Source organism: Hermetia illucens, chromosome 1 (genome assembly GCF_905115235.1).
Source record: "Hermetia illucens chromosome 1, iHerIll2.2.curated.20191125, whole genome shotgun sequence".
Lineage (NCBI taxonomy): Eukaryota > Metazoa > Arthropoda > Insecta > Diptera > Stratiomyidae > Hermetia > Hermetia illucens.
The window spans coordinates 209819791-209847375 of record NC_051849.1 but is presented as its reverse complement, the minus strand read 5'-3'; the positions used below and the strand labels follow the sequence as shown (position 1 = coordinate 209847375).

At 46.2% G+C, this 27585-nt stretch overlaps 2 protein-coding genes across 3 annotated transcripts; one reads left to right on the top strand and one right to left on the bottom strand.

The window, feature by feature from the left end:
• Nucleotides 1-977: 977 nt before the first annotated feature.
• On the bottom strand, nt 978-17851 carry LOC119658355 (protein brunelleschi). Of its 2 annotated transcripts, none has more exons than XM_038065717.1 (8): nt 17659-17851; nt 11184-12790; nt 10881-11124; nt 9781-10825; nt 2284-2471; nt 2035-2223; nt 1764-1971; nt 978-1694 (listed from the first exon to the last, which is right to left on the bottom strand). In XM_038065717.1, exons 1-8 carry the CDS (start codon nt 17849-17851, stop codon nt 1460-1462), a joined length of 3909 nt encoding a protein of 1302 aa, XP_037921645.1. In that variant the 3' UTR covers nt 978-1459. The 2 variants fall into 2 exon arrangements, with proteins under 2 accessions (XP_037921645.1, XP_037921652.1); XM_038065724.1 differs by having other exon boundaries at nt 2035-2220.
• A 4727-nt stretch (nt 17852-22578) lies between these two features.
• Nucleotides 22579-24952, top strand: LOC119661432 (serine/threonine-protein kinase RIO3). The gene is made up of 3 exons (XM_038070777.1): nt 22579-23408; nt 23509-24366; nt 24432-24952. The coding sequence occupies exons 1-3, from the start codon at nt 22827-22829 to the stop codon at nt 24771-24773; spliced, it is 1782 nt and encodes a 593-aa protein (XP_037926705.1). The 5' UTR covers nt 22579-22826; the 3' UTR covers nt 24774-24952.
• Nucleotides 24953-27585: the final 2633 nt, after the last annotated feature.

The following is a 27585-nucleotide window of genomic DNA, read 5'->3' as shown; positions in this document are numbered from 1 at the left end:
CAACGCAGAGTTACTCACATTAGAAGAGACAAACGCAAAAAGATTTTTTCAATATAAAACCTTCACCATTTGGTCCATATTGGAGTGTAATATAAACCTCGTGTGAAGCTCAATTACTTTTGGGTCTTCAAAGCTTTCCTAAAACGTCCTTATCTGCCTCATAACAAGTAAACACGGCATCCTTCATCGTTCCGCAAGATTGTATTCACGAAAAAAAAATTGGCTTCTGTTTGAAATCATCATTTCGGTAACATTGGTCCAGAATGCATTAAGAAAAGAAACTTGGAGAAGTAGACATGAAAGTCCTGGGGGTTTAACGTGAGTACCTGCCGTGTAAGCATAATCCCACGGTCCTCTTCGGACACGGATTGATTTTAGGACCACAATCAGAGCCCCGCCATGCAAGCACAGCGGTCCTGCTTTATACTGAGTGCAGGCTCCAGTGATGCGAGGCCTATCTAACACCTCTGCCGCAACTAAGGGGTACGGCACCCGAGTTTTACAGCGCAACTCCACGCTTGAGTCCCGAGGAGCTCTGCCCGCGATTTAACCACCATGAAACTCGCACTAGGGGGCCAACCGCAAATAACCGGACCGAGAACACATCCTCCAGTAATTCTCCCAGAGCATATGCTCTCAGAGGGCCGTCCCGGTTCCTATGGTACCAGATAACCTCCGGTGAGACTTCGTGGCCGAAGCCACTTCAGATGAGTCCCTTGCAAACTCGGGTCTGATCGCTCTCCTCGAGTACGTACTGGAGAAGTAGACAATGGAAAGCGAAGACGGGAAAGAATGGCGAAATCGGGCGAAGTAATACAAACCATACGTTTTCATAATTTTGTTTGCTTTATTGTGCCAAAGCACACTGAAGTATTTATCATCGTTAACTGTTCTGTTTTATACATATTAACAACTGAACGGAAAAATTGCATCTTCTCGGCAATATTAAATAAAAAAAAGAAGAAAACACAAAAAAATGAATACATTTCCCTCTTTAATTTGAAAGTTATAAAAAATAATATTTATTTATCGCTATCAACAACAAAAAAACCAAATAATAGAAACTATAATACAACTAATTACCTCTTTATTGCCTTAACACTTCCTTCCCTAACTGTTCACCCTCCATCCCCATCCTGTGTCAGGGGCTCTCATCCTCATTATACACAATGAAGAGCATTTTTACGATTAATACTAATTACATCATTCATCTTTTTACAATATACGTACATTACGTTCTCTAAAGCATTTCTCCACGTTATTAACGCTAAATGATAAAAAAAAACTATAACATTTAAAAATCATATTTACAGTAGCACTAGAGTAGCTAAATGAGTGTGTTTTCATTGTACGCTCGGGTTACACCTGGCATATGTCTTTTACCATCCGAATGCGAATATTGGGGCCATGTTTTAGGGTTGTTGCGGTTGTCTACTACCCTCTTTCATTCTGTCCGGATTCATTCAACCACTGTCACCTCAACAGGTGGGATAAATCGCCACACATGCTGCGCTTCGTAGAAACTCGCCTGATTTGATGTAACCACTTGATGACTTGCTGGCGTAAGCACGTTGTCCGCCGAGGAAGCTAGCGATCGACATTGAATGTTCGCCTTAAAGCGTCCCGGGGTGAAAAATATGATGGAGCAGTTGTGTTCGGCTTTCTCGTTTTGTTGTAACAGAGGAATGAGGGTTCTATGGAAGCAACGGAAAAAAATACAGGAATACAGGAATAAAGTAAAAAGTTACTGTTAAAAAACTTACTGATTCGGTCCAGACATTGCGACACGTGTGTCCAAATGATAATTATGTACGCTATTCTGATAGTCCTGGTAGAATTGTACAGTTAAAGCTAATTGACGAAGCGGCGCTTGTGATAAATTGCACACAGTAACGTTAAGAGCTACACATTGACCGGACGTGTAAACAATTTCAGATTGTGGCTGGACTAGTTTATTGTCAAATGTAACCGCTGAAATAATGAAGTAGACATCATTCACCTTTTCCAAAACCTATGCAAGTAAAATTCACTTACCCCACTGCAATGGAGCAACGGTTATTAAATCTATCATAGCTGGCGACAGAGTGATTCCTTTCAACGATGCAATGCCTTTCGTTTCCGTCCCGGTAAGAGTCCAATTCAATTTCACCCGCTCTGCAATGTGTTCCGAGCAAAGTTTTTCACTAATTTCTATGAAAGGTGACGGAGTCTGAGCCGAGTCTTCTAGAAGAGAAGCAGAAATTGATTTTTAATATTAACCGTTTACACTAAATAGCAACCAACCATTGTCTTTATCTTTCCCATTGTTCTCATTGTTGCATAGTTTTTCCATCGAGCAACGATCCACAGGAATTGGAACTCGGCAGCTTTCTTTCGCTTCAATTAGAATATTTTTCGTGTCCGTGTAATTGAGGGACATTTCTTGGGTTGTTAGATTTGAGACATCGAGAACTAGGTAGAATTGTGATGGCCTGAAAAGAGATAAACAGATTGATCGAGGTTGGTTAATGCTGTTTTTAGTGTGAGAGAAGCGAAAATTTAACATTTGGCACGGAGCGCTATAATTTTTTTCAGTTTTTTCGGTTGAACAGTTTCTGAAAACTCCTTCCCTTTAAAACCAGGACCTTCTTGAAAAAGTACTAATCGAGACCTCTCATTTGTTACCCCATAAGGCTGTATTAAGCGAAAAAATATTTCACCCCCATTTGCAATGTATGGGCGCCCCCTCAATGTGCAACAACGTAATCCACCGCATTCATGCGGGTTCCAACCTTCCTACCAAATTTCATGTCAATAGGTGTAACCGTTCCTAAGAAAAGTGCGTGTGACACACAGATCTTCCATCAGGCGCGCTCCTTCGTGGAGAGAAGGGAATGCTCAGCGGATGCTTATGCACTTGTATGCATTTAGCAGTGTGCATGCATGAAAGCACCCACGGGTGGGCAGAAATCGTGATGGGAAGCTCACCCAAAACAATAGACCATTATGGAAGAAGAAAGAAGATGCAAATTTACGATGCAGGGTCTCAGATACTGAGTACCGGGCAAAAGGATAAATAGACTTTTAGTCGTCGATACTTAACGACTGCAGTGCCTCGGTGGTGGACAGCTCGGTCATCGTGGCATCTAATGCTACAAACAGCTTCGACAAGGAGGCGTTTAAAACTAAGTACATCACTTCCTAGAACATTCATAACAAAAACACAGAAGGATGCGCATAGATGACAACAATTGGCATCACAAGCGGTAACGACTCCAACCCTGGTTTCAAAGACTTGGAGAAAACATGCTGGAGCTGAAAAGGTCCATAGAAAACAAAGCCGCAACATACCGACACCGTCAAAAATTTACTTGATCAAAGTGCTTGCTGTCGGTACGAAGACGGAATTGAAGAACATCGGCACCAAAGATCTGATGCCTGATGCGTCCATAAACGGGGCATTCACATAGGAAATGATCCGTGGATTCCGCTTCCTCATCACAGGAGGGACACGTATCATCTTGAATAATTCCTTTTCTGAACATATGCCCAGCTAGTGAATTATAGCCTGTCAGAATGCCCACAATACACTTGCAAGTCCTCCTGCTTTTCGACAGGATAAACTTTGCGGTACGCATGTTCGATTCTGGCAGGAAAAGTTTGGTGTGTCGAGCAGCATTTAGGCTCTGCCAGCTGTCATTGTGTGAAGCTTGTACCCAGTTTTTGAAGACAGACTTGGCCAATGCTACTGATAGTTAGTTAGTTTAACACTCGAGCACTCGGGCCATTGTTAGGCCCATTGTACTATCCCTGTAAATTGCATATTCAATGGCTTCCCGCGTACGGGGTTCGCAGGCTTTAGAGAATCTGAGAACATTCTCCAGAGGCAGAGAGTGTGCGGATTCTTCATTGAAGAAAACCTTGCCAAGGTGTCTTCGTCTGAGATCTGAGGATGCCGGGCAGCTGCATAAAAAGTGCAGGGCCGTCTCCTCCTCCTCCTCACATTGGCTGCACATAGCCGAAACCACTACCCCATTTTTTTTCATATGGTAGTTTAAGGAGCAGTGTCCTGTTAAAAGCCCTACTAGGGTTTTCATGTCGAACTTTTTTAGGGACAACAAAAATGCTGCGCTCTAGTGACCCCAGGCTCTTTCACAAGGAATTTCGTATGCCGGCAAGAGTCCAAATTTCTCCACTCGGCTGCGTGAATCCTTGCAATTTCACTCTTCAGAGTAGACTTGATAGTAGATTGTTGGATTCCAAGAGCTGGTTCTGGCCCCACCATTGTGGATCCAGACCCTCGGCGAACCAATCTGTCAGCCTCCTCATTACGGGCGATGTTAGAGTGCCTCGGCACCCACACCAGAAATGTTTCGTTCAGTCGGCCAAGTTTCAGCAGCACCTGATGAGAACTCCACACCACCTGGCTTGATATGTCGTTGCCATTTAGTACTGATAATGCCGCCCGACTGTCGAAACAGATTCGAATGGTGCGACCCCTCCACTTTTGTCGCCGATAGTCCGGATAGCTGAGTGGTTAGAGCGCAAGGCTATCGTACGGAAGGTCGCGGTTCAAATCTCACTGGCGGCAGTGGAATTTGCATCGTGATTTGACGTCGGATACCAGTCGACTCAGCTGTGAATGAGTGCCTGAGTCAAATCAGGGTAATAATCTCGGGCGAGCGCAATGCTGACCACATTGCCTCCTAGTGTACCGATACGGTCTTGAATGAAGTGCTCTAACACACTTCAAGGCCCTGATCCAACATGGATTGTTGCGCCAACGATTATTATTATTATTATTAATGCCGCCCGACTGTCGAAACAGATTCGAATGGTGCGACCCCTCCACTTTTGTCGCAGACATTATTCTGCTGCCAATGAAATGGCATATATCTTCGCCTGGAATTTGGTCGTCATTTTTCCGAGGCCAGTTCTATAATCGGATTCCCCGAGAACACTCCTGCGCTCGATCCGTCTTCCATGACTGAGCCGTCGGTGAAGATTATTAAGTCTGTATTCTGGAAGAACTCATGGCCATTTGTCGACCATTCTTCTCTTTCGGTGATTACGACAGTGTATGTCTTTTCAAAGACGAATCTGGAAACCATATGATCGGTCGGCATCAGGACTACCGGATGGAATTTCCAGATAGACGTATGACCGTGTGATTGCACTAATTGAGTATCTATCTCGTTCCATTCCAGTAACCTAAGGGAATTCGAAGATGACATTTACTCCAAAACCTATCTGAAAATCTACGTAGACTGTTACTATCTACGTAGGTAGGTCCATTAAGTACCTGAAGCTGAGTAACTGCACGCCACCCATTCTATTGAGGGTGAAAATCTAACTAGTTCAAATAGTCCAATTTATTCATAATTTTGACTGATACCACTTTTTACGTAACACGAGCGCTAAGTGCCAGGCAGTCAACTTCAGATTATCCGATTTAAAAGGAAAAGACGGGCTTTGGTGATGGTAGCTGGGAGTAGGTTAATGGAAATATCCGTCGAGAACCCCCGAAACTTCGAACACGTTTACAGAATGGTGTATTCTGCATAGTGTAAAGCAGACTTCATGAAAGTCCTAATATATCGACGGAAATCGTGAAGGATTAATATACATATAGGTACTGTAGGCAGACAATATTATGGGAACTACAGCCACCCTCGTCCCACCGTCTTGAACGGCAACCTCCATTTCAACAAAAAAGCCATTTGTTCGACTAAGGGAGGACGGCAAACAAGGCCACAGGCAATTCTCGTGTTTACTGTGTATTACCTTCGACTTACACTCATCGACGCGCTCCTGGTCCGATTTCAGCCCCCAATCTGCTATACAAACAGCCGTTTGCAAGGGAGTCGCCCGCTCCTTGCTGTAATAATAAGCGCGTCACTTTGCGATGATATTATGTCGCAATTTCAACTAGGCCCTTCCTTAAATATTTCATTTTTCCCGGAAGATATGAATTCAGCACCAGTTGCACAAGTCACGAGAGTTCGGACACCAGACTATCCTTCACGGTCAATTTTGCTATCTTTTTAAATTCTTGGGAAAGCTTTGCCCTGATAATTTTTTGGTCATTGACCAAGTCATTAGAAATGGCGCCCAACGTGGAAACCAACATTCGTTAGGTACGAAAGAGGAGCATCCTGGAAAAGAAATTAAAGGCGCTCACCACAACACAAGCGGGCCAGGGTGCAATAGAGAAACCGAAGGAACTATTCATACCCAACTATGTGATCAACAGATCCAATGAACACTTTACCCAGGAACAGCTTTCACTTCTCAATGAAGGCTTGAACTTTGCCATAAGAGACCCCGCTTTCCCCAAAGAGGACATCGTAATTGCCATCGAGGTAGGAATCAAATATACATCCACAAAGCGGCCTCTGCAACCCTCGGGGTCACCAAACCGGGTAAGCGGTACATCAACCGAGATACTTGGCTTTGGAATGATGATGTTGAAATGAAGGTCCGTGAAAAGAAACGCCTCTACCACAAATTTCTCGACGATAAAACGCCTGCTAATTGGCAAATTTATAAGAATGCCAACCGGGAAGCAAAGAAAGCGGTCGCTGTCACCCGAGCGAACCATTTCAAAAATCTTTACGATAAACTGGACACTCGGGATGGCGAGAGAGATCTGTACCGACTTGCTAAAAGCCGTGATGAACGCACACAGGATATCGAACACTTCTGTTGTGTTAATGACAAGAACGGTACTTTGCTTACTGATCGTCGAGCCGCGACGGATAGAGCAGATTTCAACTGAAGAATTTGCTCATCCTCCACTTCCACAATCATTGCCGACATTTGGAGCAGTTCCACCAGTCAGCGCAACTGAAGTCGAGGAGGCAATAAAACAAATGAAATCGGGGAAAGCAACAGGACCTGACGACATCGCATCTGAGCTCTGGAAAGCAAAGAGCTGGGACCCAACACCGTGGCTGAGTGAATTCTTTAACCGGGTTATTCAGGAAGGAAGAACACCATCTGACTGGCAAGAAAGTACCACTGTTCCAATATGGAAAAAGAAAGGTAGTCCAGCAGAATGTTCAAATTACCGTCCGATCCGGTTACTTTCCCATACCATGAAGATTTTTGAACGCATTCTTGACAACCGTATTCGCGAAATCGTAGAAATAACGGTGAATCAAGCCGGATTTGTCAAGAACTGCGAAACTACTGACGCAATACACGCTGCGCGGTTACTCATGGAGAAACACCGTGAGAAGCATCGCCCTCTTTACAATGCCTTTCTGGATCTAGAGAAAGCGTTTGACCGTGTACCACACGAACTCATCTGGTATGCTTTACGACAACACTTCGTGCCAGAAGAACTCGTGCGCTGGGTTCAATTGCTCTACCACGATCCGAAAAGTAAAGTTCGAAGTATGGCGGGTGTATCAAAACCGCTTCGTGTCTCTGTTGGAGTTCATCAAGGAAGTGCCCTCTCACCACTCCTCTTTGTCCTTGTTATGGACACCGTCACACGGGATATCCAACGTCCAGCGCCCTACACACTGCTCTATGCAGATGATGTTTTCCTAGCATCTGATAGCAAAAATGATCTCCAGCAACTTGTTCAAAAATGGAATGATCGCCTCATGCAACACGGTCTCAGATTGAATTTAAACAAAACTGAATTTTTGACGACCGATCCCCATGAAACAGGCACAATCACTGTCAGCGGCAGTGATCTGCCCAGATCTGAGCGATTTAAATACCTCGGGTCAACGCTATCAGCCAATGGAGAGCTGCGTTATGAAATTGCTTCACGCATTAACGCAACCTGGATGAAGTGGCGTTCCACAACTGGTGTCCTTTGTGATCGACGTATCAACGAACGTCTTAAATCTAAAATTTACCGCAATGTTGTCCGTCCAGTCGCTCTCTATGGTTCTGAGTGTTGGCCGACCATAAAAGACAATGAACGGCGTCTCGCGGTAATGGAGACGAAGATGCTACGTTGGACTAGTGGCGTGACACGTTTAGATCACATCCGAAATGAGGATCTCCGCGATCGTTATGGGGTTGCACCGATCGTGGAAAAGTTGCGAGAGAGGCGTCTTCGATGGTATGGTCACGCAATTCGTGCAAACGAGAATTCACTTGCAAAGGTTGGTCTGAACATCGAAGTCGATGGTAAACGACCAAAAGGCAGACCTAAGCAACGGTGGCTTGATACGCTGGATGGGGATTTGAAAGCCTCGAGATTGCACCCAGATCACGCATTCGATAGAGCCAAATGGCGAAGCCGATCACGACGAGCCGACCCCGCTTGTGAACGGGACAAAGGCTGAAGAAAAAGAAGAAGAAGAAAGGCTGGCACCCGGGAAGAAATTAGGCGACTACTGACCCCCACCAAGCGAATTTCCACAAAGAAAAGAGCATCGTCCAACCATTAAAGAATTAAAAGAGAAACCCGTTTTCTACTTACCAGCATACAAAAGGAAAGGCCGTGGTTATCATGGACAAAGGAGCATGCGACGACTTAGTATGCCAAAAAATAGAAGAAAGTAAGTCTCACGTCATCAGGAAGGACCTTCTGCCAGACTCCGTTAAAAGAGTAAAAAAGGCGCTGGCTGAATGCAAGCCCATTATTACGAAAACAGCTGAATTGAGAATGCCTATCCCACCTCTGGCCAGAATCAAATGCCTCCCCAAAGTATATAAAGAAGGCAACGAGGTCAGAGAGATAATCGCAGCAACAAATTCACCGACCTAACATATTGCGAAGTGGCTCTTGGAAGAAGTCAAAGTATTAGGAAATAGGAAAACGAACAGTGGGAAAAAGCAGAGAATTCATTGGCAGACTCAACGAGGCCGGGGGGATACAAATTGATGAAATATTAGTATCCTTCGACGTAAAAGCGCAGTTCCCAAGCGTACCGATGAAGGAAGCTCTACACTTGTTCGAGGAATGGATCACGACACACGAAAACTCATCCGAATGGAGGAAGAAGGCTAAACTGTATAAGCAACTGGCCTTCACGTGCATGAGTGAATCCTATTTCACTTTTAGGAATAAATTTTATAAAACAACCTCTGGGGCAGCAATGGGCAACCCCCTCGATTTCACCATGGAGATCGAAAAGGAAGTGGAGATACCGTTCCTAGACTTAAAAATAATCGGGGAAAAGGGGATTTTGAATTCGCTACAGGAAACCGACCCGGATACAACGAACCATCAAATACACCTCAAACCACGATTTCCACCATAAGATGGTGGCATACAACTTTATGATCCACAGGATGGTCACAACACCGCTCAACCAGGAGAGAAGAAATAAAGAAATGAACAGCCAAGAAAAACGAATACAACAGGAACCTTGTCAAAAATCGGATCAAAAAGAAACTACGTCAGGCCTCAAGACAGCAATTTTCAACACTCTTCCAGGAGATGAACACAAAATCTAGGCAATGGATAACATTAACCTACTCGGGTCGGACGCAGAACATCAAAAGGCGGCTACATAAACGTGGATTCCGGGTCACCTCGACCAGCAGACGATACCTACTTAGGACCCTGTTACAATCATTCAAGGACAAAAAAGAGTGTACGGAAAAAAGGGCATTTACAAGATGTCCTGTCCAGACTGCGACAAGATTTACGTAGGGCAAACAAAACGAATAGTCCACGCCAGGGTGTTAGAACACTTATTTTTCACAATTTCTCCATCTTGGTGGAAGGTGGAAGGATTAGGAGAAGAATTAAAGCCTAATTAAGATATTATAATCACAACACCAGATAACCTAACCAAAACTTAGTGTAACAAAAATGTCTATACTCACGTTTCAGCCGGCAATACATCCCAATTTGTTATCTGCGCACTTGGCAACATCTCCAGCGAAAACGATACTGCACACTGTCGACAGTAGCCTTCTTGCAATCCATCTCCACCTGAATACCTCAAACGTAACTGAGCTTCTAAATTCTGAATATTATTTCCAGACGACGGTGGCGGAAAACTCAAAGTCGCCAGTGACGAATGCCCGCCGGAATGCGATGATCTAAAACTAGAAGTGAGTTCTGTTCGTCGCGGTGGCACCATATGCGTTGGAGAGCTCACTCGACTTGGCAAACTAGCATGGCCCGACGAAAGCATGGAATAGTTTAAACTTTGCGGTCCTTCATTAGGAGCACCCAGTACACCGCCTGCCGAATGAGATGAAGATGATCCGAGACCTGCAAGTTGACTGTGTACCGAAAGGAAATCAGCTTCTCCAAATATTCGAAGAGTAAAGTCGATTGATTCCTGGGGCTTAATCGGCAGCTGAGATTGTATTTCATCGAGATTGAATTGAAAGATTTTCCCTTGCAGCTCGGTCTCGATACTTGAATGAATCGATGCATCCAAATATTCAATGGCTATCATGGTGCTTTCATTTTTCAATGTTATTAGGCACTCTGTTGTCTCCCCGTTGAACATTGTCAGACTTGCCGAAGTGATGACACTGTCGGAATTCGATAAATTGCTAAATGTTGCAGTTTGGGGGAGGGACGTCTTTGCGCTTATCTTCGGCAACGAAGGAATTACATCGATGCAGTAGTTGGGCGGGAGTGGTCGATCTTTCATATGTTTCAGTCGACAATTTGATTTAACACCTAATGTATGTGTGCTGTACCCTTGGATTTCGAGCTGACCTGACTCAATGGGTGTCCCGTGCAGAGTAATTGTTGTGGGGACAGCTGGTTGCAGAACTACCGTCTGTGGCAGCGCTTCAAAAACAATCCCGTTTGTTAGAAGTCGCATATCGCTGACGGTGAGCTCAAACGGGAGAGTGTTTTTCAGCTTGAGTACTACCTCGGAGAGGTCGTTTTGGATCCAATGGAAAGCTGTGGAGGTGGAAACCATTAGATGGTTAGTTTTGTGAGGACAGTAATATCTTACCAATCTTGCTCTCTGTTTTCTTATTGACCCTTCGATCGATCGAACTAAAATGGATTGGAGTGAAGAGAAATGGTCCGTTATCAACTTTATTCACGCTTATCTTATGCGGTCTCAAATGCGATGGCAAGTCTTTGACTTGGAAATGGATGCAGTACGGAATATCTGTTAAATTGGCTGGCGGTATCACGGTGCCATTTTCCAGTACTAAAGGCACAGGTGAACCCTCGCATTGAGCACTCAAATTCTGGAAAGGGAAGTCAACAATTGCAAGGTTCGGTCTACAGAGGCAAGGGATATACCCACCTGAAGCTGTAAAGCCATATCTTTTTGTTCGGCCGGACCCATATTATTCCACTGTGTCTGGAGCAAGTAAGTCATATGTCGCGTTGCCAGGGCGGAATGGCCTAGACGTTTTGCCGCTATCACCAGCTGTTGCAGCAAGTCAATTTGCAGCATTGACCAGCCCGCATTGTTCTCCAAGACCTCAAGCGGATCTAGAGAAAGCATATGTCCTGGAAAGCTCTCCAACATAAGACGATAAGTCTGAATCCAATCCGGCTGCTGGTTCCCTTGTGCGACATGTCGCCATGCCGCTAGTCTTTGGCAAAATGCAGCCTTCCTTCGATATCCTATCTTTTGATACAAATCTGTTAATACTTCGAATCGCTTCGCCCTCTCCTGTTCGCTTATAGTCAAATTGATGTACAAAACATTTTGCAGAAACATCGAGACATCTAAGTTCTTATTCTGTTCAATACAAATACGTGCCGCCTTCAAAGCCGCTTCAGTCTCTACAACGCCAGCATGGCGATACTTACTATAGTTGATGATTGCTTTACGGTAATGGTTTACGATTTCATCGGGGGACAAAATATTCGAAGGAAGAGCATCGTTTCGAAATGTATTTTGATTTCCCGATAATGTCGAGGATGACGATGAGGTCAGAATCGATGAAACAGACGATGAGGATGATGAGTTCGACGATATTGAATTTTCTATTGAATTCTGTTGTTCCACTATCGTGGAAAAGTGTTGTTTTCTAGCTTCCACCCCACTCGATCGCCTACGCTCGGCAGCCAACTTGTTGGGCGACACACCTTCCTGCAGACTAGCATTACGGTAGAAAGATTCTGTTTGACGAACTCCTGGATACAAGAGAATAGCCGACGCTGCACAGAGGCCCTCGTCTGCTGCACCTAACCAAAGGGCATCACTTATGGCACGTAAAGTTTCGCTGGCAGCGTGAAAGAGATTCAACGACTCCGCCACCAGCCCAGCTTGCAAGGTGAGGTCTCCGAGGTTTTTCGTCACTCTTCCTATGCAACGTTTCCGATTATTTCTCGACTCTAAATCTAAACCTACGAAATCCTTCTTCTCGAAAGGCGCCAGCAAGAGCGGGACCTTGTCGATTTTCTCTCGCGACCTGTCCAAACGCTTCGATTCTAAGATCCAAAACAACGAACTTATAAATTCGGAAATATGTTCTTCTAGATTACTGCACGGATCATTTTCTTGATAGAAAAATGCACGACTTTTGAAGTTTGATGGGGTTGTGAAAACCTCCTCTAGTTTCTTCGGAGAATGGTTTTGTGTTTCCCTAGGCTGCGTCGACCACCTGTCCTGTTCGCTGTTAATACTGTTTGTGTCGACTGCAGACGATGCATTTGACGGCGATGTCAAAAGCGGGCCAAAGAGGATGCACCGCGAATCGTACAACGTGTTTGTATATTTAACTTTCAAGGATTCGTGCAGGCGACACAGCTCATTCAGTTCCGTTTGAGTTTCAAATTTTCCTATTGTTACCAGTCCAAGAAGACGCCTGTGTGTTTGAAAGTCGCCCCAGTCGTTGTTTTCCACTGGATGGTCGTAGACGAACCGCACCCAAATGTCACGGTGCTGGCCGGCGGAATCTGATAGAAAGAAAAGATAGAGTTTGTCATTTAAATGCTATTTTGTCGTTATCTTCAGATTTTTTAAAGAAACTACTACCACGCGATGAGAGGAGTATACCAGAGGTACTCGTCAGATCAAGTTGAAGACACCCATACCACCATTTGGGAAACACGGACTCAGAGGCTATTGAATATGGCAACAAGTGTGGCATGATTTGGTATTGATACTGCAGGAACAATTGCTTCGATATCCACACAGCAACTCTGCCAAAGATTAGCACACACAAATTCAAGGACGACAGAATGTAGAAAATCAGCATGTGGCGCAGCGGTATTAGCAACATTCGAAATTTATTTCGTAGTCGTGGTCGTGGCCACCACATAGTTGAATTCTGCAGAGGACGTCCCGTATCAGCGCCAACTGCAAGACGCGAAAAGTTCCTTTGGTTCTCTTATGCCCTCGATGTCTAGTGATGAAATCATTGACCAGTCCGTTGAGCCACCAGCTTCTTTTTAAAATTCGTCGCTGGAGTTCCGCTCTCGTGGCGAGTTTTTTTGTTTTTGGTCTGCGCGTCAAGCGTCCACTCCGGGATACATCGGTGGTGCTCCTTTCTCTGTCGTACGGGCATTTGTGGGTGCGGTCTACCATAGTCAAAGTAGGGCCTTGTGGAATTCGGTACAGCCGCATCTTCGACAAAAACTCGCGTTGTTAACTCAGCTTTTGTTATGTCGGTTGACAATAAAGACGCGGCAGTCCCATTGAACCGTCAGGTGACCGCCCTCGCTGTGCGCGTCCCTCCCTTTTGGCGACGGAATCCGGAGCTGTGGTTCGTCCATCTGGAGGCGCAATTCCGGGATCACGGCGAAAGCGACAAAGTTTAATTACGCAATTGTGGGCCTGGATGAAGAGTCCATCCTCCTGATGGCCGACATAGTAAAATCGGCCTCCTACACGGTATTGAAAACAGAGTCGATCAAGCGCCTTTCGGTAAGTGAGTCAGCACTTACTGGCAGGTTTGACGTTGGGCGATCGAACTCCCAGCCAATTGCTTCGCGAAATGAGGCAATTGGGTGGGAGCAAGATCGACGACGATTTGTTGAAGTCGCTCTGGCTGCGACGACTTCCGGAGAGCACCCAGGCGGTCCTCGCGTGCGTCTACGGTTCTTTGGAGGCGCTAGCAGCTGCGGCCGATAAGGTGCATGAGGAGCACGCGCGTGCAACTATAACGGCCGTTCAGCAGCCTTCTGACGAAGTTGGCGAACTGAAGGGCGAGATGGCCGCGCTTGTGGCCAGTATGGCTGAGATGAGGGCGACGCTGGATGTTCAGTCTACTGCTCGAAAAGGACAATCGGGTAGCAGGTCGTCAGGACAAACTACGGGCCGAAGCATTTTTTGGTACCACCGCAGATTCGGCGAAGACGCCACCAGATATACGATTCCGTGTAAATTCGTGCCTACCTCAAAAAACTAGGTCCGCGGGGGGTCCTGGCGACGGCCACCCAGAACGCAGCGCCACGTCGCCTAACAATTTATGACCCTCTCAGCAGGCGCAGTTATCTTGTTCTTCCCGTACCCCGGCATCATCGACTATTTCCTCAACCTTTGAAACTTGCGGCAGCAAATTCCTCGCGCATTAACACCTACGGGTACAGGCAAGTGGATGTGAGTCTTGGTTTGCGTTGGACGTTCCCGTGGCGATTCATCCTGGCGGATGTCAGCTTCCCCATTTTAGGCGCAGAGTTCTTGTGTCACCATGGGTTGCTGGTGGACTTGCAGAACAGGTTCCTTATAAACTCCACAACCAACCTTAATTCGTCAGACCAAATCTAATCTTTTCCTAACAACAATATTTCCGTACTTTTGGAAGACATTACGGATTCCCGTGTTCGGGCACTCCTTCAAAAATTCAGCCAGATTACTACCGAGTGTAGTCTCTCTCTCACTCTCACTCGGTCCTGCGAAACCTCGACTCCTGTTTCGTATATTTGGATAATGTTTTGGTCGCTTCTTCCACTGAGTCTGAGCACTTAGCCCATCTAGAGTGCATTTTTCAACATCTCCTTGAGGCCGGGTTAGTCCTAAACGTTGAAAAATGCAAATTCCTTCAAAATAGGAACGAAAAGGAATACAGCCCGACCCAGACAAGGTGCAAGAAATTGCAAACTTCCCGCGTCCGAAGACAGTGAAGGAGTTGAGGAGGTTTTTGGGCATGCTAAACTTCTATCGTCGTTTCCTGCCCAAGGCTGCACAAAACCAGTTCGTTTTGAACGCTCTTGACATTTCCCCGACAAGATGCACCCTTAGCCGTTTTTGTTGATGCCTCTGACATCGCAGTAGGTGCTGCTCTTTCGTTGAGCTTCCTCTCTAGACAGTTAAACCCCGCTCAACGAAACTACAACACTTACGATCGAGAACTGCTCGCCGCGTACTTGAGCATTAAGTACTTCTGCTTCTCGCTAGAAGGCAGGACGTTCACAGTGTTCACGGACCATAAGCCTCTAACGCATGCTTTGAAACAGAAGCCCGACAAAGCGTAACCTCGTCAGCTTTGACACCTGAGCTTTATAAGCCAGTTCACGTCCGACATACAGCACATGTCCGGCAAGGACAACGTAGTTGCTGACGCTTTGTCACGTGTCTCCGAAGTTAACATCTCCGCCTCACTCAACTTCTCGACTATCGCCAAGGCGCAGGAGGATGACACAGTACTTCAGAGCCTCAAATCCAACCCCAAATACAAATTTCAGGAGTTGCCCATCTTCGGCTCGAACCTCTTTCTCTGCTGCGAATACTCGGAAAAGGAACCTCGGCCATACATTCCGGCCACCTTTCACAAGGAAGTCTTCCACGCGGTTCACGACTTAGCGCATCCAGGCATCAGGACGACAAATCGGTTAGTCATCGATAAATATTTCTGAACCTCCATGAATAAGGACATCAACTCCTGGGCCTGAAAGTGCATCGCATGCCAGAAGTGTAAGGTCACCAGGCATGTAAGAAAAGAAGTGGACTCATTTCCCCGCACTACCAAGCGATTCCAAACCATACACCTCGACATAGTAGGACCTTAGCGAGACTCGCACGGTTACAAGTATTGCCTTACAATCATCAACAGATTTACGCGGTGACCTGAGGCAATACCTCTGAAGGACATAACGGCATAATCTTGCGCCGAAGCCCTCTGTCGAGAGTGGATCCCTCGCTTTGGTGACCATCACTGACCAGGGAATGCAATTTGAGTCCACCCTTTTCTCGGAGTTAGGCAAACTCCTGGGATTCAAACGCCAACGAACTACGACATACCACCCGCAATCCAATGGGATGCTAGAGCGTTGGCACCGGACGCTGAAAGCCGCCATTATGGCTCGCGACGATCCATCCTGGACTCAGGTCTTGCCTCTCGTCCTACTTAGCCTCCGAACAACCCGCCGGGAGGAATTTACTGCCAGCCCCGCGCAGCTGGTATATGGGGAGAACCCAAGGCTCGCAAGTGATCCGGTCTTCGACAAGAGATCGGGTCTCACAGATTCAGGATTGCTGCGTCTCCGCCGCATTAAAGTCACACCTCCCACACGACACTCGTCCACAGCTGCCTGCGCGTTCAATGAGCTAGACCTAGTCCTGGTCAGGACGGATTCTGTCCGAAAGCCACTGCAGCCTCCATACGAAGGCCCGTACCGTATTCTCGAGCGGGGAGAGCATTTCATCCAGCTCCAGATCGGAGGACACAAATCAACGTCGCGTTCGCTTCGCCGAATGATGGGGAACGCAGTTCGAAGTTCAATCGCTGAAACCCCTACATTTCATCTGGGGGCGGAGTGATGTAGCGCAGCAGGGTTAACAACATTCGAAATTTATTTCGAATGTTGTTAATTCGATTGACAGTTGCCGCCACCGGTGTTCTCGGTGGCGGAATAGGCCTTGATTTGTCGAGGAAAAAATGGAAGTTAAAAAGTTGATTTCGACATTTTTGAATTTAAATAAAGCAGAACTAATTATAAAAAGTTGTGAAGTTTTTCGACTGAGAGAGTCTCGCTAATTATTCACTAACTTTATATTAATAAAATTATTTAAGCAGAATTTCTACGTTTATTTTAAAACGCCAACGCTTCGAATCGAAAGCAGATGCTAGTGGAATTCATATCCAATCTAGAAGAAAATTACAATCAAATCTTATCAAGGCTAGAAGAAGGCTATCCGGCTCAACAGGTTACGGTGGGCGGGTCACTTAATCCATCTGGATGAGGATGATCCAGCCCGGAAAGTCTATAAGGCAATATCTATGGTAGAAAAAGAAGACGAGGCAGACCCTGTCTGAGATGGAGCGATGGCGTAGGTCAGGACACTAGACAGCTTTTAAGGATATCGAATTGGTGGAGCTCGGCGCAAAACCGGGATGTCTGGAGTTCTTTATTAAGGCAGGCCTAGATTGGATAAAGGTTGTTGCGCCGTTGATGATGACACGATCGAGCGTATCTCACCAGAGTCAGAAACACAAGCAACCCTTTCTCTTTAATCTCTATTGAGGCTGCTAGAACGTCGAACTATCTGCGATAACCACCACCACCTGAGTTGCTTTTTCACCAAATTAAGTGAACGGGATCAAGGGTGTTCCATTAAAGGGCAACGCAGTTTACGACACAAGTATCTTAAGCGGAAACCAGAACGACCATGTCATTTATTGCGAAAAGCCAACAAGGTTTCCTCAGTCCATCCATCCAATAGGAAGCATTCAATCGAAGATTGTACCGAAACCGAACAATAGGAATTCATGGCCAATCGACAACCAAAACCATTCTGACTGGACATGTCCCTCGCACTTTTGTTTGATCAATGCGTGTATGGGTCAAATTGTATCGCTATGACAACAAGGACACGTCCTCACCTGTGATCTTGACATTATTCACTTTCTGCACTTTCTCGAAGATCCGTTGCAAGTACCTTGGCTTAGCAGGGCCGATACCGCGCAACAGAACCAACAAACAGCCGTGGTGGTGTGCATGCTGCTCGTAATCCGGATGAGACATTATTGGCTCCCCCGGTCCATGTGACAACATGTAACTGACCGTTGATCTCATTTACAGTCCCCCCGAGAATTTCGAATCTGCAATCAAACAAAAATTAATTAAAGCCACAACCACGAATCGTATCAAGCGCTTACTTGAATTTCTTGCCACAAACTCGTCGATTTCCCTTCGATTCCAACAAAGTTTCGCAATGTCAAGGTAAAAGTTATTTGGACGATGTGTGAGGTGGAAAATTGCGCATCCAAATAAGGTGCTGTGGCCTATCAAGTTCTTCGCGTCCTCGAATTCCACCTAGTGCAGATGCAGCGTCAGGAGTTGGCGAATAGTTTTGGTGGATGCGTGCAGCTGGTACGGTGCGTTCAGGTCTGCAGTACAGATCTTCCTCGGATTACACTTGACGCCCCTTTTGCTCTGCTCGCTTTGATCGTCTTTTGCATTTTCACGGAATTCAGGAGCTCAGCTTACATCGCTATCAACTGTTTGGTTGCGTCCTAATTATCACTTTGCACGGTAGCTATGTCGCCTACGGTTTGTCTTAGCACTGTTCGCAGGCAATTAGGATTTTTGTGTCACGAACACGAAAATTTTCACACCACACGAGCTGACAGGTGTCAAAATTTATTTGACAGTGAAATTTGGCAGTTTTTATGAGAGAGAGAAAGGAATGAGAGAGAATAACAATTCCAGTACCTGAAAAAATTGTGATAATTGAAAAAAATGTACTAGTTTCAATTTAAAAGTGATAATCTGGTTTATCAATTTAATTATTACTTAAAATGATGCCAGCTGCTCTGTAACCAACATAAAGTTACCGCACAATAAAGACGGTTTATATGCAGACCATAAAATGATGCAATTTACTGCACAGCAACCTAATCAAATAAAACAATGAAAAACATGCATTATCAACAATTGTGTCTCGCCTCGGTTTTATTTGTTTGTAATAATTCCCTTTCATTGTTTCCTTTTCTATTTAATTGCAACCATATTTGGCCGACGATTTTTGATAATTTTATCGAACCGGGGGGGTCCTGGAAATTTTCAATTTTTTGAGATATCAACCAGCCTTTCTTGCCCCAGATATTTCGCGTTCCCAACGTCGTAGCATGAAAATTCTTGAAGTTCCGAAATCTGGACCGCCTCCCCTTTCGATCAAGGTATCACCATCATCAACGGCGCAACAACCGGTATCCGGTCTAGGCCTGCCTTCATAAGGAACTCCAGACATCCCGGTTTTGCGTCGAGGTCCACCAATTCGATATCCCCAAAAGCTGTCTGGCGTCCTGGCCTACGCCATCGTTCCATCTTAGACAGAGTCTGCCTCGTCTTCTTTTTCTACCATAGATATTGCCCTTATAGACTTTCCGGGCTGGATCATCCTCATCCATACGGATTAAGTGACCCGTCCACCGTAACCTATTGAGCCGGATTTTATCCACAACCGGTCATGGTATCGCTCATAGATCTCGTCGTTATGTAGGCTGCGGAATCGACCAAAAATTTTTCGGAGGATTCTTCTCTCGAACGCGGCCAAGAGTTCACAATTTTTCTTGCTAAGAACCCAAGTCTCCGGGGAATACATGTGGACTGGCAAGATCATTGTCTTGTATAGTAAGAGCTTTGACCCTGTGGTGAGACGTTTCGAGCGGAGCAGTTTTTGTAAGCTGAAATATGCTCTGTTGGCTGACAACAACCGTGCGCGGATTTCATCATCGTAGCTGTTATCAGTTGTGATTTTCGACCCTAGATAGGAGAAATTATCAACGACTTGCCTTCATTGATGTGCAGCCCAAGATCTCGCGCCGCCTGCTCGATCTGGACGAAAGCAGTTTGTACGTCTCGGGTGGTTCTTCCCATGATGTCGATATCGTCAGCATAGGCCAGTAGTTGGGTGGACTTAAAGAGGATCGTACCTCTCGCATTTACCCCAGCATCACGGGTCATTTTCTCGAGGGCCAGGTTAAAGAGGACGCATGATAGGGCATCCCCTTGTCGTAGACCGTTGTTGATGTCGAATGGTCTTGAGAGTGATCCTGTTGCTTTTATTTGGCCTCACACATTGATCAGGGTCAACCTAGTCAGTCTTATCAATTTCGCCGGGATACCGAATTCTCTCATGGCCGTGTACAGTTTTACCCTAGCTATGCTATCATAGGCAGCTTTAAAGTCGATGAAAAGATGGTTCAACCGATGTCCATATTCCAACAGTTTTTCCATCGCTTACCGCAAAGAGTAAATCTGATCGGTTGCTGATTTGCTTGGAGTGAATGATGTTCTGAGCGTATGAGGCTATCCGGCCTAGCAAGATAGCGGAGAATATCTTATAGATGGTACTCAGCAACCTGATATCTCTATAATTGCTGCACTGTGTGATATCTCCCTTTTTATGTATGAGACAGGTAATGCCTCTCTGCCAATCGTCAGGCATTGATTCGCTGTCCCATACCTTGAGCACAAGTTGGTGAACCACTTGGTGTAACTGGTCGCCTCCATATTTAACCAATTCGGCTGTAATTCCATTGGCTCCTGGCGACTTATGGTTTTTAAGCCGATGAATTGCAAGGACTGTTTCTTCGATACTTGATGGTGGCAGTATTTGTTCGTCGTCTTCAGTTGGCGGGACCTCCAACTCGCTGATGTTCTGGTTGTTCAGTAGTTCATCAAATTACTCAACCCATCGCTCCAATATGCCCATTCTGTCGGAAATCAGATTTCCCTCCTTGTCTCGGCAGGATGAACATCGAGGTATATAGGACTTCCTCCTGCTGACTTATTGGTCCAGGCGCGGAGGTGCGGTTGCTCCCTGTACTTTTCTAGTTCACAGACTTGTTCTTTCTCCCAGGCTTCCTTTTTCCGTCTATGAAGTCGCTTCTCCGCTCGACGGAGTTCGTGATAAGTCTCTGCGCGTACCCGCGTTCTTTGAGAATGCAACATTACTCGGTATGCGGCATTCTTCCGTTCCGTTGCTAGCTTACATTCATAGTCAAACCAGCCGTTCCGAATTTTTTTGCGGCTGGGGCCAAGTATGTTTGTGTCCGTATCCATGATAACGTGCGTCAGGTGATTGTCAAGATCATTTGTTGATGCTTCATCTCCAGGTCCGCTGTTGACTGCGGTTATTGCGGCATCCATTTCACTCTTATAGGTGTTGCGGAGGGCTGTGTTGTGGATGGCTTCAGTGTTAACACTCACCTGATTGTCAGAGGGGATTCTAGGTGGTATTGTTATTCGAGCTCGGAGCACCATGCCAACGACATAGTGAACCAAGTCTATGTTGGCCCCCCTATATGTTTTGACATTCATCAAGGCTAAGAGATGGCGGCGTTCAATCAACACGTGGTCAATTTGGTTGAAAGTGGTCCCGTCTGGAGAGGCCCACGTATGTTTGTGGACCGCTTTCCGCGCGAACCAGGTACTTCCAACAACCATTTCGTGTGACCCTGCTAATTGAATAGTCCGCAGTCCGTTATCATTTGTATTTTCGTGTAAGCTATGGGAGCCAACGTATCGCCTGAATACGGGCTCCTTCCCTACTTGGCTGTTAAAATCCCCAAGTATGATTTTGATATCATATCTGGGACAAGCTTCGAGGGTTCGTTCTACTGCCTCGTAGAAGGTCTCCTTCTCCGACTCTGCAGCCTCCTCTGTAGGGGCGTGAACGTTTATGAGGCTTATATTTCTAAACTTGCCTCGCAAGCACAAAGTGCATAGCCGTTCGCTTATGTTTTCAAAGCCGATAACAGCAGGTTTAATTTTTTGGCTGACTAAGAAAACTACTCCGAGCACATGGTTTACTGGATGGGCGCTCAAATATATGGTGTAGCGATTCTTCTCCAGGAAACCGGTCCCAGTCCAACGCATCTCCTGTAACGCTGTTACGTCAGCCCTATATTGGGACAGGGTTTCGGCTAGCTGCTTATCAGCTTCATCTCTGTACAGGGAGCGCACGTTCCATGAGAAAATGCGCAAATCGTTATTCCGTTGTCGTTGCCGGGTCCATCGTTGTGTAATCCGTCCAGTCCGAGGCTCCTGTTGTGGCTTCGTAACAAGTTGTTTTGCGTGTAGGATTTTGTCAGCCCTACCCAACCCCCAACCTGGAGGACCAGTTGGTACAGTTTGTCCCGTTTTTAGACACGGGAGACTCGCCTTCATCCTTCTCCGTCTACAGCTTTTGGTTAAGAAAGAGCTCCCAGCGGTCACGACGTGGAGGTGGAGATAGGGCTTGGTAGTAAAGCTGTTGGTGTTGGTTCAGCAGGCATTTCCCAGGTTTTATGCTCCATCATGGATACCAATCCACGTTTCGCCCTGGGACCTACACTACACTTTGACGATCAATGCATCGCCCAGGGAAATTCGACGATTTTGTATTTTTGGCCAATTTGTCGACCGGGGGGTCGTAGAAATTTTCAATTTTTTGGGGTTTCGGCCAACCTGTCCGGCTTCCGATATCTTGCAATACCTCACGTTCCCGACGTCGTATCGTGAAAATTCTTGAATTTCCGAAATCTGGACGGTGTCCCGTTTCGATCAAGCTATCGCCCACGAGCATCCAACGATTTTGCATTTTTGGCCAATTTGTCGGTTCAATTTTCTAGGATTTCGCCAATTTCTTCGGCAGCGGATTCTCCGCAATATCTGACGTCCCCGACAGTGTCGACACTTTTGAACCGAGTTGCGCCAATATTCCGGCAGCAGCGCCACCGTAACCAATCTGTTTCAGATCAAAAACAGGGTTTGACGTTTTCCTCAATTTCATGATAATATTTAATGTCATTCTCCCGTACCCCAACACACCACAGTCCTCCGTCAACCCGTTCGTTCGTACATAGATTTCGCAACCTTCACTAATTTGCCAAATTTTGTATTGAATTTTTACGGCACATTTCATTTGAAATTCTGAATTTCAAACTTCCTGTTGTGATATAAAATTAGTTTAGTTCGTACCTTGCATTCTCGTTCGTGGTTTCCAGCGCGAATCATAGCTTTAATTTGTATTTATCAATTAGCATTAGAAGACACAGTCAAAATGGCATCACCATGGGGTAAAATAGACAAAGTCGAGACCACAAACTTTCAGGACATCATGTCCGAAGAGTATGCTCGCGGTCTTCAGAACAAGGAGAACAAGAAGCTCACCGAATACCTGAGAATGGGCCTGGAGGATCGCAGCAGCCAGTCCAAGGAGAAGCCCGGATCCAGCAAGTCTGAGGAGAAAGATGACGACGGTGAACAGTATCAGAGTGAAAAGAAGGACACAACGCCAGAGGATGTTATGAAAATTATACAGGAAGACCCGATGCTGGGAGCAGGCACGATACTTACTGAGTACTGCGATTCTGACGAGCTGATTGCACACGTGTTGCAGGCACAATTCGACTCTGAGTACAACGAGGAGCTGAAAAGGCTGGAGAAGTCGAAGAACAAGCAATCGAAAATCTCAGTTTCCTTCAAGAACTACGAGAGGCACGGCGATAACGATTTGGAGGATGAGGACGACTACGACGACGAGCACTTGTATGACAACATGAAGGGCGACTGGGATCGTTTCGAGACGAACGAGAAGAAAATCGACTCAATCCCAAAGTGCGGGTTCAAGGTTGACGAGGAAGTAAGTAAGGAAGCTCTCTTCAGTTTTTCCTATAAGATTTGGCTTCAAAAGGCCAAGGAAGGAATTGGTTACTAATTCGTGATCTTCTGAAATTTTCCAGGGCGGCATGGTTACCAAACACGACGCACAACTGTGCGGAGTTCGGAACGCATGCCGTGTAATGTCGTTCCCCCCTGAATTCCCAACGGGAGACGCAGGAGGGTTCGACATGAAGCTGTCCAACTCGGTCTTCAATCAGCTAAAGAGGAGTTGCGCCAAGAAGTCGAAAAAGAGCAGAATGCACGATCGCAAGGAAAACATTGCAACTGCTGAGATGGGTGTCGACGAACCGACTCGGTTGCTCCTCTACAAACTCATCAACAACCAAATCCTGGAGCAAGTCAACGGCATCATATCCACCGGGAAAGAAGCGCTGATTCTCCATGCCAACAGCGATGCCTCGTACACAGGCGACCTACTCTTGCCGCGAGAATGTGCCATAAAAATTTTCAAGACGACCCTCAACGAATTCAAGCAACGCGATCGATACATCAAGGATGACTACCGGTTCAAGGACCGATTTTCGAAGCAAAACAACAGAGTTATCATAAATATGTGGGCCGAAAAGGAGATGCACAACATGATGCGAATGCAAAAGGTCGGAATCAACTGTCCAGACGTTGTGATACTCAAAAAGCATATTCTGGTCATGTCGTTCATCGGCAAGGATCATCTAGCAGCCCCGAAGCTTAAGGACGCCCGACTATCAGACGCAGAACTGAGCGTAGCATACGAAGAAGTCGTGGATATGATGTATAAAATGTACAACGAAGCGAAGCTGGTCCATGCCGACTTGTCGGAATACAATATTTTGTGGTACGACGGAAAATGTTGGTTTATAGACGTCGCACAATCCGTCGAGCCGGGCCACCCATCAGCTTTGGAGTTCCTGATGCGCGATTGCGACAATATTATCTCCGTAAGTCTTAAAATTTCAAAAAACCCGACCAATCGCTTAATTTCATCTTCCTTTTTCTGTTATAGTTTTTCACACGACGAGGCCTACCCAACATCAAGACCAAAGAAGAACTCTTCGAATACATTACATCGCTCAATGCTCAATCACACAACACAGCAATGCTCGAGCGGATACACATGCGTGGTGCGTCCGTGAAAGAAGCAACACTGCCAAATCCCGAGGAGATCCCGGAAGAGTTCAAACCAATTTCATATCCATTTGACTTGGCCTGGGAGAAAACAATGAGTGAGAGACAGAGGCCAGAAGTTAGTGACAATAAAATCGAAATTGCAATAAATGAAAGTGCTGATGCCTTAAGAGTGCTTGCCATTCAAAAACCTGTTGAATGCGAGGTCTCGGCTGACTAGACGACGGACTATGCGGGGGAGGAGGGATTTAAAATGAGAAATTTTATTCTTTGTGGAATGAATAAATGAAGTGAATTTAACATGAAAAAAGACAAACCAATTGGATTGTATCAGAACCAATACAGGCCGTGAATTAAACAAATCCAGATGAGCTTAGAACTCATCTGGACCACATCAAACCATTGTTTTTTCCTTCTCTTTTGTAAGGGTCCTCTGCACAACAATAAGGGGAATACCGCAGCTAAGCACCGGCTGGTCGTAGGATAGTATAGGTCCCAGGGTGGAACGTGCATTGGTACCTACGATGGAGCATAAAACCTGGGAAACGCCTGCTGAACTAACACCAACAGCTCTACTACCAAACCCTATCTCCACCTACACGTGACCGCTGGGAGCTCTTTCTTAACGAAAGGCCGCAGACGGAGAAGGATGAAGGCGAGTCTCCCGCGCCTAAAAACGGGACAAATTGTACCAACTGGTCCTCCAGGTAGGACTGACAACCCTACACGAGAAGCCCCAGAAGGAGCCTCGAACAGGATGGACTTCACAACGACGAACCCGACAACGACAACGGAAGACCGATTTGTACATTTTCTCATGGAACGTGCGCTCCCTGTATAGAGCTGGAGCTGCCAAGCAGCTAGCCGATACCCTGTCCCAATAACCCTCTAACCTTCCTGTACATTGCCTTTCCCAATCCCTTCATGCCCCGTCTTACGTTGCCCCTGACGCCCGTCATCCTGCTCTTGAGTTCGATGCTCAGATATCCCGACTCCACTCCCCTGTCGCTCGCAAACCTACCAAGTTCAACTTTCGTAAGGCGAACTTCGAAGGTCTGAACTCAGCCCTGGCAGCAATCAACTGGGTCCCCCTCCTCTCTCCATTTACGAAGCACTCAAGACCTTCTATACCATTTTATCTGATCTCCTTCGTTGTTACGTTCCCTCCTCTGCTAAGTGCTTACGCTCTTACCCCGTCTGGTTCACCACTGAAGTTCGCAAAAAACTACGTCAAAAACAGACTGCGAGGAAGAAGTTCTTGTCTTCTAGAAACTGTGCTGACTTAGTTTTTTCTTCAAATCTCTGCGTTCCTCGGTTAAATGCGCGTGGGACCAGAAAGGTTTCAGGTTTCCCCGCTTTAGTGAGTCTTCAAAACTAGTCAAATGGTTTTGAAGACTAAAGCGCAGAAATATGAAACCCTTCTAGTCACACATTCCCGATAGTGGATGTAGCCTGCCCTCCCTCGTCTCCTCCTGTTCCAAAATCCTGGAAAGATGTCAGCGATTGGTTGTCCGCCCACTTTGGCCACCACATAGTGAAAGAGTAATACGGCTTTGTTAAGTGTACTGACTTCGCTAAAGCCTTCGACACTATAAATCACAAGATACTTCTATCCAAACTCTCGTTTCTAAGCGTTCCCATACCACTAGTCTTATGGCTTGCCTCTTACCTTCCAACAGATCCTGCCGCATCTCCTTTGACGGCTGCACTTCCCGCTCCTTCTCCCCCTCCTCTGGCGTCCCACAGGGACCTATTCTGAACCCTTTGTGCTTTTTATTTTTTATTAACGACCTTCCCCCTCCTTACTTGTTCCGGTTTGCCCTATGCAGACGACCTTAAGCTGTTTTCTGCTATATCATCTCCTATGAACTATTTCCCCCTTGGAGATTTCAACAGTCAAGTAGGGACGAAGCCCGTACTCATGCGATACTTTGGTTCCCATAGCTTACATAGAAATACCAATGATAACGGACCGCGGATTATTCAGTTAGCAGTATCGCACGAAATGGTTGTTGGAAGTTCCTGGTTTGCGCGGAAAGCGGCCCACAAACATACGTGGGCCAATTCAGACGGGACCACTTTCAACCAAATTGAACGCCGCCACCTCTCAGCCTTGATGAATGTCAGAACATATGGGGGGGGGGGGGCAATATGGACTCGGATCACTATCTCGTTCGCATAGTGCTCCGAGCTCGAATAAGCGTATGACTTGCGTTGACGTCACAGCCTATCATCAGGTTGGCCTTCTTTGTTGCTTTGATGGTCGTCAAATGCTGTAGTTCTTCTGACGGAGCTGATCGATCGTGAGTCATGTAAGCCGAGGTTACATACACGTTCTCTGCCCTCGCCAGGTCCAGTCTGACCACGATTAGGTCGTTGGAACTCAGCTCCGGACACAGAAAAACATGCAGACGCAAAGATACATGTTAATCGATGTTTTCTTCAAAGAGGAAGACACGCAGATCAGCCGAGGCGCACTTCGAGTCCTGCAGATTTATCTGCACTACCCTCAGCATGATCTGTTTGCGTGCAGAGTTCGTCAGCCCCCGTCGGACCGTCGATCCTCATCTCCTCCAACAGCTCGTTGGCAGCGTCGATTGAATCCGGGTCGTCGTCCGGTTTTGCAGAGCGGAACACTTTCACTTTTGCGTTCCTGACTCTGAACCGCACTTTATAGTTGGCCTTTTCCAGTGCCTCTAGGCACTCTCCATTTATACAGAGCAGAAAAGTTTGGCTTTTTGTCTGGGGCTCCTCCTTCTTGATAACTATCCAGTCGTCCATAGGAATCCTAGTATTTTAAAGGCGCAGGGATTGGATGAGCTTGTCCTTATCCATGCGGATCTTCGGTAACCAGATGTGAGCGACCGGTCTCCTGAGAATCTCGTCGTAGGGGATAACTTTGAGCTTCACGCCCTCCCAGGCATCGCTAATCTTAGCGACCCACAAACCGAGATAGTCCCTGGAGAATTGGTCCTTGAAAGTTATAACCTGGAACCCACGAATCACCTGAGAGGAATCAAAACAGGGATTGG

Excerpts from the sequence above, each read along its gene's own strand:
- LOC119658355 (XM_038065717.1), bottom strand. The coding sequence starts at position 17,851 with ATGAGATCAACGGTCAGTTACATGTTGTCACATGGACCGGGGGAGCCA. Across the intron at positions 10,826-10,880 it reads GAAAACAGAGAGCAAGATTG|CTTTCCATTGGATCCAAAAC; the intron begins GTAAGATATTAC and ends CCACCTCCACAG. Across the intron at positions 2,224-2,283 it reads TGGGAAAGATAAAGACAATG|AAGACTCGGCTCAGACTCCG; the intron begins GTTGGTTGCTAT and ends CTTCTCTTCTAG.
- LOC119661432 (XM_038070777.1), top strand. The coding sequence starts at position 22,827 with ATGGCATCACCATGGGGTAAAATAGACAAAGTCGAGACCACAAACTTT. Across the intron at positions 23,409-23,508 it reads GGTTCAAGGTTGACGAGGAA|GGCGGCATGGTTACCAAACA; the intron begins GTAAGTAAGGAA and ends GAAATTTTCCAG. Across the intron at positions 24,367-24,431 it reads ATTGCGACAATATTATCTCC|TTTTTCACACGACGAGGCCT; the intron begins GTAAGTCTTAAA and ends TTTCTGTTATAG.